The following is a 14,035-nucleotide window of genomic DNA, read 5'->3' on the forward strand; positions in this document are numbered from 1 at the left end:
AAAAAAAAGAAAAGCCAGATATCTCAGCCGGCCCTCAGACCCCGGCCAAGGACGGCTTAATGACACACAGCAACAGCACTGTTCACTCCCCGAGAGAAAATACGTGTCATCGTTATAACAATATTCATAATAATAATAATAATTAAAAAATGCATTAGGAAAAAAAACCACAGAAATCTGCACATGCTCCGGAGGGGGCTCGGAGCGGGGGGGCAGCACCTGTTGTGGGAGTAAACACAGCGGGTTCCCATTACGAGCTGGCAGGCCGCCATCCAGCCTTATTTACAGAGAATCACACATTTTTTGCCTATCCTAAAAAGTAACGAGAAGAAGCCCATCTGAACTCGATGTGGAAGGAATAGCGCAGACGTCCACACTCTCTCACACACGCACACACACTCTCACACTCACACACATATATATATATTGCCTCAAACAGATGTTGTTTAAATCCCTGACAATATCACACTCTCATTCCCATGGTCAAAGGGACAAAGGAGGGCTGCAAGAAGGGGGAAAGAAAGACAGGTTTTTCAACTACAGGGGAGGGAGGCAGCGCAGTACAGCGGCTCCAGTTTGTTCAAATCAGTGTAAAGAATAAACACACACACGTTTGGGAGCAATTTCCCTCAGCCAGTAAAAAATACACACTTCTGATCGCGTCAAGCCGGGAACAAGTGGTGTTCATGATGAGCGATCAATGAGGTTGTTTCATATCTCTGACAAACTGGGAAGAAAACGACAGGCCAGTCAGACCTGTGTCGATGTGTTTCGCCTCTCGGGCAAGAGCTAAGAAGCAAACAGACTGTGGGGGAAGCTGGCCGGGGCTCAGTGGGAGTAAGAGTAAGTCTGCAACGTGCCGGGCGAGTCAGGTGAGGTGTGACACCCTTTTTACTGGGTCACAAGTTGAAGGCCTCACACTTAGGATTCACAGCCTCCACTTATTTCACCATCACTGGCTCGTCGGGTTCTCTGCAGATTTATGCTGGAAGTGAGTGTGAAGGTGTTGGGTATAAATATATTGTTCTCTGGCACAAAAACCTGCACCGAAGCGAACTTAAAGTGTTTAAACTGCTGCAAGAACGCAAAAGACGTCTCATCTTTTAGAATCAGTGGCAGCCAGTCGAACGTAACCGAAGTCCTGCTGGATTTGTAGTGAGCAAACATCTTTTCATGGAGCGCACAGTTAAACCTGTTAAATTAAAGCCAATCAAGCACAAAACACTCATCCTTGTAACTCAGAAAGGAAACAAAACTATTTTAGAAAAAAAAAAAAACATCTCCTCTGGGGTATGAACTTGTAAATAGAGAAAGCTTTCACAACAAAACAAAACCTGGCGAATGAAAATGTGCCCATTCATCCCCTCAGTCTACAGTCATTCATCAGAAACAGGGACTTATATTAAAGTGTGACAGATTACTGTTCCACAGTACATTTATTAAAAAATAACACACATAAATAAATACATATATTTAAAAACACATATGCCAGAGCCCTAGTGAGGAATGATGATGCTTCGAGTTTTGATTTGTGCGTCTCGGGAGAATAGTTTCCCTGGCCCGAGTGCTAAGCGCTGCCATACAAGATGCCTTTCTGTTTAAAGGGGATGTTTAAGAGAACAGAGAATCCCAGCTGCGAACACACGCAGATGGAGAAACGCAGGGGGATGACGGACGACAGCAGATGCACCGTGTTTTCCCCGAATTACGAGAAAATGGAGATTGTTTTATGATTTTTTTATATTTTTCGGGGGGGTTTATGTGCACATATATACGGTCTCAGGGAGCAGAGTGTGAAGGCAGAGCTGAAGTGTGATACCCTTGTCAGAGAGGACATTAATTTCCCCCACAATAAGGCGCTGATGGGATTGCCACATGCTGGGGGGGTGATGATGACACAGGGCTCTGGCTGGTGGGAGGCTGAGCCCTAGAGACACCCTGCCCTCCAGGGAACAACAGCCCCCCACTCCCACCCCTTGGCCCCCAGCCCCCACTCAGGGCTCAATCCACTTGAATTTAATTGATATGAAACATGTATGATCCTGTGTAATAGGTCATAGTAAACTGACACATTATTTCTTGTGTTCCAGTGTCAGTTTTTCATGGTTGATTTATAAGTCCGTAGTCTCCTCATTTTATTATTTTATTAAAAGATCTGTTCATTTATTTATTCTGAAATACATCTTTGAACATTAAATCCAAAAATGACAATTAGTCACACAAAAATAACACAGCTTTTAAAACAGTTGACCTTTTAAATTTATAAAAATAACTAAAAAGGACCAGTAGAATCTCCTCGCAAAATACTGCACTGATAGTCCATCATTTGAAACTGTGGAAAGGTTTATCCCTGGGCGAACACAGGAGAGATAGAAAGAGAAAAGGAGAGAGAGGGAGGGCGACGGAGAGAGAGAGATATTTTTGCAGCAGGCATTAAATACTCACATTAATAAAAAAAGCCAGCCATGTTCCTGATATTTATGCAGGTTTGCAGGGAGAGCATTAGTACTTAAAGCCCCTTCACTATGACTAACAATCAAACATGCTGTGCAACGCCCGTGTTATCCCCCAACTCTCAAGTACAAGAGAAAATCTCTTTTTTGTAATCAAATCCTTAATTCTTTCTTCTCCGGAGAAAAAAAAAGAAAGAGTAATACCAGAATGTCTCCAATCTGCTTTGAGAAATATTTGGAGAGCTGAAAAAAAAAGAGAAAGAAAAGCAAGAGAGAAAAAAAAAAACTCCCAATAAAATACGTGTGAACGAGGGGGTAATTGCGGACAAATGCAGCATTGAAATTCATTTTCAACTCTTTACACACCATTTCAATCTTATTTTCTGCTTGTTAGCTAGATCTTGTTGCTTAGGGTGGGCAAGACTGCCCAGTATCGGTGGGTAATTGCGTATAATTTACTCTTCACCAGTGATTTGCATCAATACCAGTCGTTTTTTATTCTGTGGTATTTAAGAATCAACCCCAACCAGAAAGTCTAATTTTGAATGCTTATTATTCAAGGTGCCCAGAAAGGATAACATGTGGAATCCCCCCTTTTCACACACGCAGAGACGAGACACACACACACACACACTCCCTCTCTCTCTCAGACTACAGACAGCGATTGCATTCTTCTACAGTGGGAGAGAATTGCTCAGCTATAGATGCATCTAATGCCTCCCATTGATTTATACCCTAATTAGGACGCCAAGACATCAAATTATACCCAGTAATTCTCTGCAATTTCTTTTCTCGGGCGGCCGAGGGAGCTCCGTGGAATGCGCTTAATATCCAAAACTGCTATTTTCTGCGCTGGGAAAGTCGCGTCGCTCTGAGCGCCCGCGAACTCCCAGGATTTGGAGCCCTCAGGTTTACAACAGCTACTGTACTGAACATTCGTCAAGGTCCGCGGGCCGATTTCATTATGGTGCCGGCGAACAAAAGGTTGTTAAGACAGACGTGTCATGGTGCTAAACAGACTGCTTCTAGTAACTAAAATATTACCAGCGAGAAGCCGTCTCAGCGCATGTTTACTACATGCTTACGGTTACGCGCAGAAGACACAGAACCATGGAGCTTACAATCCCAGACACAGCATGCAGGCCGTCCCCCTTCAGACTGACCTACGTGTCTGGAAATGTCCAGCTACCGTACCCAGACACACACCCATACAATCCAACTAGTTCAACTGGGTTCAGGTGGCATAAAGGTTGTCTTCATAACACTCTTAAATAAATATGACTCACATTCTCTTAAAAAAATGTCTTTCGTTAAGTCTGACGTATGTTTTAAAATAATTGTATACCCTTTTAGCAATTATATATTTTATTTTGACTTAATTCCAAATAAAGAGTTCCAGAATGAAAAGGAAAGGGCCTTTTTAAATGGCTTTTACATGCACAATTGTTGCAAATGCAATTGTTTGTGTCATAAAAGGTGATCTTTAAAAGTCAATCATCAAGAATTCACTGTTACCCAAGAGTAGAAGCCAGTATTTGTTACACACTTTCCTTCTATATTTTCTATATCAGAGAGGCTGTTACAACATGTGAACACTGGGGGTCACTGTGCCCTATACTAAATCCCCATTAAAAAGTCAACCTTAGGGACAATTCATTATTTAATTAGGATCTTGAACCAGCCCGTCACTGACCTGTGGAGACAGCCCGTTGCTCACAGGGTTCATGTGGTTGCTGGACGCTGAGGGGCTCATGAAGGTGTCCGAGTAGCTGGAGAAGCTGTGGCGGTTGGACGAGAGCCCGTAGGCGGAGCTGCTGTCCGCGGTGAGGCCGCCCTGGTGCATGGTGGAGGGGGGCAGGGGCTGGGGCCGGTGCACGGTGCTGCTACCATCTGGGGAGAGGGGTGGGGGGGACAGGGTTAGTCTGGGACATGATCACGGCAGCAAAATGGGGAATAATAACCCAAACTGATCCAGATTCACAAAGCGTGCAGCGCTGGAGAAAGGTTTTAAGGTTGGGGGACTGGAGGTTTTATCAGTCACCTAGTCAATGAGTGAGTGCCCTGAGGGGCTTGTGATGTATCCCTCCATGCGTTATATAACACTGGGATGTTACTTACAGGATGGACACTATTCAGCATGGGACTTATGAGACATCACTCGTTTTCTACACACACTGTGACTCAGGCCTTGTGACTCAGTGATCTATGTCCACCAGAGACATGCACAGAGCAGGAAGTGGAGTAAGTGCTGCCTGGCGCTCTGTTCAATGGACTCAGTGAACAGGCACAAAAGATACTCTCTCTTACCCTGCGATATTGTGGTGGTGGGGTAGCTGGACTCGGGAAGCTGGTATGTGGGCAGGGTGGGCATTCCAGTGGGTGGGAATCCCCCAGGTAACAGGTGGTTAAAGGCTGCCAGCTGATTGGCTCCGGCCTGCTTGCGCCACCTCGCCCGCCTGTTGCTGAACCAGACCTGGAAACACAAAACCGTACGTCAATCAATTAATCAATCAATCATTCAATCAATCAATCAATCAATCAGTGTACAATGCATTCAAACAGTACTTCACATTAACAAAGCAAATCAAATAATTAAACATCACATTCAAATCTGGTTATTCTCTCAGCAGGGCATAGAACTCTACTCTTAAGCTACTCACACTGTTTAATACTGATTTCTTACAGGTCTAAGCACACCTTGAAGTAATAAATCATTCAACAGAGGAGACACATTTGTTTAATGTTCTCAGTATTTTTTAATTTAGTTTTTCTGTTTTTGTTATCCGGGCACCCATCTGTGATGCATCCCTCCCTCCGTCAGTCCGAGCCGCCTGTTAAAAAATGGCCTAATCCCCCTAGAAAAACAGCACCTTAACACAGTGGCCGAAGATTGTTGTTCCTCTTAAGAGGCCGAGGCTGTGATCTGTGTAAACAGCTTCCCCTAAGCCTCGGCCAGAAAGAAAAGTAATTAAAAGGTCAGAGATGGTCAGAGACCCCTCGGACCAGACATCTCAAGTATGTTTGTGAACCTGTTGTACACGTTGTAAGCGGGGATGTAGGACAGGGCCGAAGGGTACATGCTGGAGTATTCATACCTTCTGTTTTCACTCCATTAGTCGTCTTCTGTTACCCATTTAAATCCTTTCTGACATGTTCTGGGGATAACCAACACTGTACTCTGCTTAACTGGCTACACAAACTGGCCTAGTCATCTCACACCCTGCCAGTATTCTCCATTAAAAAGGTTTGTTTCTTGTTTCTTGTTTATTAAAATGTTGGAAAGCAGACTCCTTTGAAATCCCTCAGTTAGAAATGAGACCAAAGCTGTTGTCAAAATACAACTCGGTACACTTAAAGTTGCCTTATTGTGACATCAGACGTAACGGAGCAGCAGTTTAAAAAGTTCAACTTGCATATCCTTTCATTCAGTGGATTAAAACGTTTTGAAAGAGTGCAAGAGAGAAATGCATTCCTCTCTTTGCATCTGTATGTGTAGTCAAGTGTAGTGAGTGTGTTTTTTGGCCTGTTAACAAAATAAAAGATAAAACAAACAAAAAAGGCCTTTTTTTTTGTTTGCAAAGGAGCAGCTTTCTTTGAGTAATTTAGGCTTTATAAAGACAAAAAAATCCTGCTTTAGCCCAACACGCATATGATTAGACCTTTAGAAAAGTCCTTCTATACTTCTATACCGCCAGCAACCTGCCGTATTTCCACCAAAGGCGAGTCTGTGGCCCTCTGAACGCTAAAGGTTGAGAGACCATTGATCTCCGCCTCCGAGCTGCGATTCATCAGAGTTTAATACACTGTCACCGCAGTTAATCTACAGTTGTTTTTCAAACGGCCCGTTCCATTGTGAGGGAGGATAAAAAAACGGGTAACAATGGCTCTTCAATGAACTGGGGGTAAACACTGCGCACAAAGGGTGGGCGTCCCTTTTAAACAGCCCCTCAGAGCCCTGCGTTCAGACTGAGAACTGATCAAGAGATAGCGCAGGCACAAGCTCACACGCAGACACACACACACACACACACACACACACGCTACAGCAAATGAACGAGACATGCAGCCTGGTGATTAATATGGAGGCTATCATCTCATTCATAGTGAGGCCTGCTTTCTGTTTTGTTTTGTTGCGTTTTATACTTTGAGGTAACAGAGATGTAGTACAAGGGTAAAAAATATCGTTTTGTGCTCTGACTCCGTAAATAGACTTCGCTCTGAGCGCCAGAGTTATTTGTCCCGCCTGAATAACACGAAGCGTCGAATCTGTGGCGCATCACGTGGGAACCAACAGTTAAACGAGCTCGTATCCGGAATCGCTTCATTTGATCCACGCTTTGCTCCGTTCACTTTGTCGCCGTGGTTTGTGTCGGGGGGGCGCTCCCATCCCCCCTCCACCCCAGAGGAAGTGTCTGCTATTGGGGTGTACGAGAGCGTGGTGGCAGTCTTGTGAAAAGGGGGAAGGACAGGGCCTAAGTGTGGAGGACTCCAGCTGGGGACAAACAAACAGTCCGCCAGGCCCAGGGACCTTTTCTCGGGGGCTCCTCCTGAGCCAGCTCCCCGTCCCTCTCGCCCCCTCGCTGGACAGATAGGTTTCATTGGGCCGCACAGCAGGACCTGCGACCTCTGAACCCCCGCCCCCTCCAGCAGCCTCACTCCTCCTTTATTGTCAGATTGGACTTCCTTCCCTTTTTCTCAGCACAGAGGAGATGAAAAAAAAGCAACAGAGAGAAGAAACACACTGCCACAGGCACAAGATACCCTCTTCAACTCCGCAGGAAACTAATTGTTTGGATCGCTTGCCGTTCCACCGTGCTACAAAACACAAAAACACCAAAATAGAGGGGGGAATAGAAACCCCCCACACACACACTGCTAAAACTAAGCTGCTCCACATTTACAGAGGGTCCTCTTAATCTTCCAAGGGGGTTTAAAGCCTCCCACAGTAAAATAAACTTCACTCCAAACGTCCGGCGGTGTCTAACAGAATTAGTGAGTTTTTCCTCCAGCTGTTTAAGGGAAGCAGCAGATTTCATAGAAATATCGACACTGACTACTAAATACGAATTAGAATTAGGACGAAACAGTTCAGTAACATTCCCTCGATCAAATAACACGCAGTCATCAGTATATGGGTTTCTAAAGCCATGTATGAAACATGTTTGATACTTGACACGGAGTATATAGAAATTTTCGATGAGGAAAGTTCTTTGTATTATTCTTATTATTATCGATGGAGAAGTAGTTTACAAACTGGAAGTGTGGCTCGCAAAGGCTGTAAGATTCTCCCATCTGGATTCATCACCCAACACCATGTATATAAAGAAATAAAAAGCTGAGTGGTCTGTCTGGTTTTGGAGATCGTGGCTGGATGGGAATGAGAAAGTGTGCCAGGGTAGAGATGGAACTGGCACAAACAAATACATACATAAATAGATAAATAAATAAGAGAATAAAGTCGAATAAAGTCAGAATTGGTAGGCCGGTTGTGCGTCCATATATTTCCGGGGAGTGGAGCGTACAAAATCAGCCGAGAGGAGATCCTAGGACAGAAACCTCCCTGAGTCTTCTCCTCTCATTTGCTATCAATCACAAGGGCCTATCTTTTTTTTTTTCCTCTCTCTCTCTCCAGTTGGAAGACACCGGCTATATGTCTTCCTAGGATTACCGGCGCAGCGCGGAGGGGGGAATGGTCGGGAGACAGGACGATGGGGAGTAAGACCTGGATAACGTGATTGAATTTCACAGCAAAAAGTAGAACATAACAGAGGCTGAGAGGCGTAGAAGAGCCCGACATCAATCTCCCTGCCTCTTTCGCCGACGGCTGCCGGGTCGGGGGCTGGGCCGGTCGGGGCTGGACGACACCTTGCGGTCCAGAGAGCTCTGTCTGGCCTGAACACGCATGTGGATGTCTGTATAGATTGCATGTCCTCTTGACTGAATAATATCTGAAGACAGTCCAAAGTAAAAGATTTAAAAAAAATATCTATTGTGACCATAAAATGCGGCGCAACACTTGGATTATCTCGTTTACGTAAAATTTTCTCTTTTATGGTGACCATGTAAAATTGAAGGGAAAGATGAAAACAAGACTTAAATAATCATTATTACTATCATTATCCACAACAATAACAGCCAGAGCAATAGAAGCTGCACTAAATCACATGAAGGAATGCTATTATAACATCCTACAATCGGGAAGAATGACTCCATTCTGGTCGATGGTGTGAATCCGGCTCCATCGGAGGTTTTGTGCCAACAGTCGCAGCGGCTCGTGGTCTCAGTGACGTGGCCGCGGCTCATCTCAGAGCGCCGAGGAGCAGAGGACGGGCAGCCGTGCCAGCGATCCTCTCTCCGCACACAACCAGCCAGCCTCTCGGAGACTCCCAGCCTGCTGTCTGTGTGTCTGCCTGGCTGCACTATGCTAATTAAAGTTGCTGGAAGTGTGAATCTTGGAGTATTGGGTGGGATTAGCTTGATAAGTATCGTGAATAAAGAGAGACTGAAAGAAATTCATTTAAATTCTAATAATAAGACTCTCTGTTAGAACACTTGCACAGATGCACTGCAACTATTCCTTGTCTGCAATCTACACTAAATCCTATTTGTTCCTTTATGGCACACAGAGCACATGACTCCCAGGGACGGCACAGAGAGTTAGGCTGGGTGGGCTTCACACAAGCTTATTTCCCGTCTTTCTTTCTCTCTTTTCATCTGTCTTTTCTCAGCTTTCTTTTCCCGGCAAAGAAGCAACTGCAGTGAGATTCTCGCCATTCCTGCGCAGACAGAATGGAGTCTGAGAGAGTGGGGCGGACGTGAGATTTACAGACCAGGTGGGCACAGGAAACGGGCCACTCCGCTGGCGCTGCTGGAGAGCGTCACACAACCGCAGTGCCGCACAACCTGACGACTCGGTGTTCGCACAACAAGCACGGCCGCTGCTGAGGATCTCACCGACAACGAGAACTGCTCTGTCGACAACAGCCTTAACATTTGTGATCAGCCTATAAGGAGGATATAAGACCAAAGCTTCCAGTTCACCCTGTCAATGTCAAGGCAGTGGCAGAGCTTTTCCTATGGTAAGGTGGCACATCAACATCATAAACTCCTCAAAATCTGTTCTGTTTCAACTTATGTCGCCACAGAAATTATGCAACGGGAAAGGGGCTTTGTGAAATCCCGTTGATCTCTCCTGTCAAGTGTCTTTTCTTGCCCACTGTTACCAAACTCTGGGCTTGATTCTTCATATTATTGTGAAAGAAGTGAAAAAAGACAGGACTGTCAGGATGTGAACCCTGAGTTCTCGTGCCCAGTATGCAGTACAAGCATGCAGTGTGTTCCCACCTCGCCGTTTCAATAACGCATCTGAAGAGGCACTTGCAGCTTCCTTTGTGTGCCGAAGACAGGTTGCGTTATCCACAGGGAAGTATTAAGACACGAGGCACAAAGCTTCTGTTTCAAGAACATCTTGAATTTGTACAAATGTCCAAAAGCAAAGTACAAGGACAACTGAGGAAATCCCATTGCTACGATTGTGCCACTCGCACTAGGAAGCTAGTGCGAACCATTGATACTCGAATAGCTGGGAGCCCAATAGAAAAAACTTCTTGCCAAATTGATTTTTACGCTTCATAAAAGGCAATGCTCATAAGTTATTAGATTCTGCTAAATATAATAGTTACATGCAAAATGTTTATTGGTAATGAAACATAATCTATGTGACAGCCTCTGTAACCGAGCCCCCTACTCCTGTGCGACCATAGGGCTCCTCGGGAGGAGGAAGCGATAGCGGCCTGTTAAACGTCCACCTTAAAGAGAAAATCTAATTCATTTCAGCTGCGGCCCTGATTTATGGCGTTCCCCGGCACCTCCTCTGTCTCTCTCTCTCCACTCTGTCGTGGTGTTGTCCCCGGCAGCTGCTTCACTGTCTCTCACCTGGCTGATGCCTCTGTAGAAAATGGGCACTGAATATTTGGCCAATTTAAGCTGAATTTCCTTTTTAAGACCTGAAAGCTGTCTTATTTCTCTCTCCCTTTGGATGCAGTGGATTTCCAGCGCATAGCTACCGTCTGTGTGAGAGGCGCTGGGGGGGCGGTGTGGGCAAGACAGGTAGCCACAGCTTCTGTGCCCCCCGTCAAGGGGTCTGGAACTAATCATCCCAGCAGTTAGTGAGATATGGATCAGCTCCCACAATTTGTCAGACAGGGCAGTAAAACAGTGGCTTGGCAAGGAACAGGGGGCCTTGTTTACCCGGGCAATTAGGAACCGCTGATGGCTGATGAAGACAGATGGGGTGTTTTCTTTATGAAATAAAAAGCAGAGCGTGGAAGAAAGAGACGGAGAGGGTTTGGAAAAAGCTTGAAACGGACAGTTATTTATACAGCTCTTGATTTCTTATTGTCGACTACAAACAGCACTCGATTGTAACACAAGCCTGGCCTAATGACTTTATGTGCAGGGGTTGGGAACATTAAGCCGTTAAAAAGACACTGGGTTTTATTTCTATCTGTAACAAAGAGTTTTTCATACTTGAAAATTAAACCAGAATATTGTCCGTGAATCGCATTTTGTGGCCCGGCCCCGGTGAGGTGTATCTGACAGGCTGTATCCTGCTGAACGTGCTCTCGGGGGGGTAGGGGGGGGGTGGACACTGTGTGCCGCAAGCATAAGGTCGCCCTTTAAACTGTTATGATAATTCTTGCATAAGCTGCCAAACTGTTTTGTGCACGTTATCAATTTCAGCCATCATGTAACTGACTAAAGCTCCACCACACCCTTTTGGGACAGGACTGCTGTGAAGACGCTGACCGTTGTGACAGAGGTCAGTCCGGCTGTGCCAGTGGCGGGGGTCGGGTCTCCGCGTCGCTCAGCGCAATCATCCCTGCGTCAGTGATGCCGCGACGCTCGCCATTTCCAACCCCCCCCCTCCTCTTTCAGCTATTGTCTTCTAATTTGTATTGTTCTCCGCTCTTTTGTCCCTTCTTCTCAGCAGCTCTTTCTAATCCGTGCATTAACAAGGAGGCCACGGCCGTCCCTGCGTGAGACGGATCTCGAAGACGTGCCGCTTCCGGCTGAGACGTGGAGACGGCGAGACGGAGTGAGTCCAGTCCAGCCGCACACTGCTTCCGGGACGAGGCCGAGGGCTCTTCACAGACCTTTCGAAGCTCTTGACACTGAACCGAGACTCCTACTTGGCATCCTCTGTGATCCACCACTATCCTCTCTCTGTGCTATCCTAACCCTCGCCACCTCCTCCCTGACATCTGGATGTTATGTCCACGCAGCTGTGCCGGCCTAAGGGTCGAGAGGCAGGCCAGAGGGGTCTGCCAAAAGCCAAGCAGGTCGTGAGCTCTTCCATTCCAGAAACACATATATTTTCCGGACCCCCTGGAGTTGGCGTCACATTGCATTCATACCACTCTGCACCAAACCAGAGTGAGGAGCAAAAAAAAAACTTTAAGCATTTAAAGACATGCAGCCGTTGCTGGAGTCTCTGAGCGATCTGCGACTACAAACGTATCAGAGCTTGGCCTGGGAATAAATACTCTCTGTCTTTAATCGAACCCCATTCCCCTCGCGGTCTCAATATTAAAGTTTGATTGTGCTCGAACTCTGGACTAATTAACTTCCCTAAACCTATTAAAGCAGGTGGCAACTCACACATCCATTAAGACGAGCACCACGTGGGCTGTGTGATGTTCACCCTCACAACCAGGGCTCAAAAGGCAAGAAGAGTTTTAATCATTACCCCACCCCCCCACCCCGTCCTCAATATCCTCGGCTCTTCGTGTCTGCTCCAAAAATTACCCCAGATATTCGGGGAGAGCTGCCCGGTGTCTGCCAGCGAGGAGAAAGCCAAACTCTGTGCTCATGCTAATGGGGACCAGTGACAGCAGCACACATGACTCTCAAAACAGACAGATTCTTCAATGGGCTGTGTACTCCAAACACCCCCCAGCCTCCTGTCTCGTACCCCACCCCTCCACAACATTGGAGACTGATGGCCACTATTTACTTTGCTGAACGGGAGTCATTTTCCTAGAGTGACCTTTTTAGAAAATTAAGTTTGAGTTGACCTTTCGGAATTTTCAAAGCCTTCTCCAAAATTAGATTATGAGGAAAATTGCATTAACAAATTATCTCCATGACTCAAATACCTCAGGTTTTCACATGACATAATTTAGCTCTATCATTCGAGACAGAATGAAGTGAAAGAAGTGTCCCTGGTTCTGGCCTGTTTTTATTTTTTTTATTTTTAATGTTTGCACTTTTCTCATTTGCATCAGTTGCCATAAATACACAAAAGAGCCGAACACCCCGGGGGCTCCTTTCAAAGACTAGGACTTTCAGCTGACCTACAAACATGGCAGATCGCTCCACAGCGCCTGTTGCCTTGCCAAGAAGAGCGCATTCCTGGGCTCAACAGGCACATGGATTCATACTGACCAATCACTTCACTTCCTGCTGCTTTTGTTTTCCTCTGGCAGTCTTTTGCAGAATCGTGTCATGTGCCAGGAAGACAGTAAAGGACCTCGCTGTCCCTGATCAAAGGTCCCTGAGCTCACAGGCCTGACGCTGGGCTGTTTGTCAGGTCAGGTGGTCCCGGGAGGACACAGTGAAATTAATAACCTGCTCTCACAACATCTGACCATAACCATAATGGGACCATAAGCTTTTAAGTAGCCTGCTTCTATTAAGATCTAACCAATCGGTTTGACTAAATGCTACGTTTCTACTGCTCCTACAGCCAGTGTTTTAAAGATGTATTTATTTATTTTCAGATCTATTTATCCGTTTATTAAAGGTGCTCAATCACTTCCACTGTGGAATGAGTAAACAACACATCCCAGAATCCCATACATATATCTCGCAATGTCCCTCTCTGAGTATGAAGACAACACGTTTTGACGTTGGGAGCAGTTATTTGAAAGACAAAAGGTTCTGGAGGTGGACAACAAGCTCAGATAGGAATTGCAAGAGAGGGAAGGAGGCAGGGGGAGAGAAGCAGAGAGGGAAGGAGGGAGAGAGAGGGGGAGAAGGGCTCAGGGCTTTTTTACAAGGTCTTGATTGATTAATGTTGGTGGTGGAGCGGGGGGTCCCGGGAGAGAGTGATGGATCCTCACTGATATGCAGAAAATTTGACAAGGAGCGGCAGTCTTGAAAGTGGTGGGAAGAAGAGATCCCAGCCAAGAGTTTAAATGAGAAATCCATCAGGAATGTACTTCTTCTTCTTTTTTTTCACTCCGAGAACAGCTGTTGCCATAACTCTACTGTATTTTCCTTCGGTGTTACATAAAACTCCGCGGCAGAGGGGCTGTCAAAACCGTCCTGGAGAGTTACGTGTGGAAAAGAAAAAAACGCTTTTAGGATTACTCGGAACAGCTGAGGTCTTACAAGAGCAGTATAACCGCCTGAAGTGTGAATCTAAGTTATAAATGAATATATTACAGAGAATATAAGAGTTCTGTTTACCTGAAGGAAAGACAGGTGTGCACTAGATTACATGTCTAATGGGTAGCTTGAGACAATATGATCCATTTTAAATAAACTTTAACATTGTCTCAAATGTACCACCCCTTTTT

General features: G+C 45.7%; 1 protein-coding gene across 2 annotated transcripts in view; it reads right to left on the reverse strand.

The window, feature by feature from the left end:
• pax7a (paired box 7a) overlaps positions 1 to 14,035 on the reverse strand; it is a 76,006-nt gene that overhangs the window by 21,569 nt on the left and 40,402 nt on the right. For both annotated transcript variants that reach the window (XM_066690989.1, XM_066690988.1), the window contains exons 6-7: positions 4,761 to 4,926; positions 4,147 to 4,343 (exon numbers count right to left, since the gene is read on the reverse strand). In XM_066690989.1, coding sequence (XP_066547086.1) covers positions 4,147 to 4,343; positions 4,761 to 4,926 — 363 coding nt within the window. The remainder of the gene's footprint in view (positions 1 to 4,146; positions 4,344 to 4,760; positions 4,927 to 14,035) is intronic.

The sequence above is a fragment of the Amia ocellicauda genome, chromosome 18, assembly GCF_036373705.1.
Source record: "Amia ocellicauda isolate fAmiCal2 chromosome 18, fAmiCal2.hap1, whole genome shotgun sequence".
NCBI classification, from domain to species: Eukaryota; Metazoa; Chordata; class Actinopteri; order Amiiformes; family Amiidae; genus Amia; species Amia ocellicauda.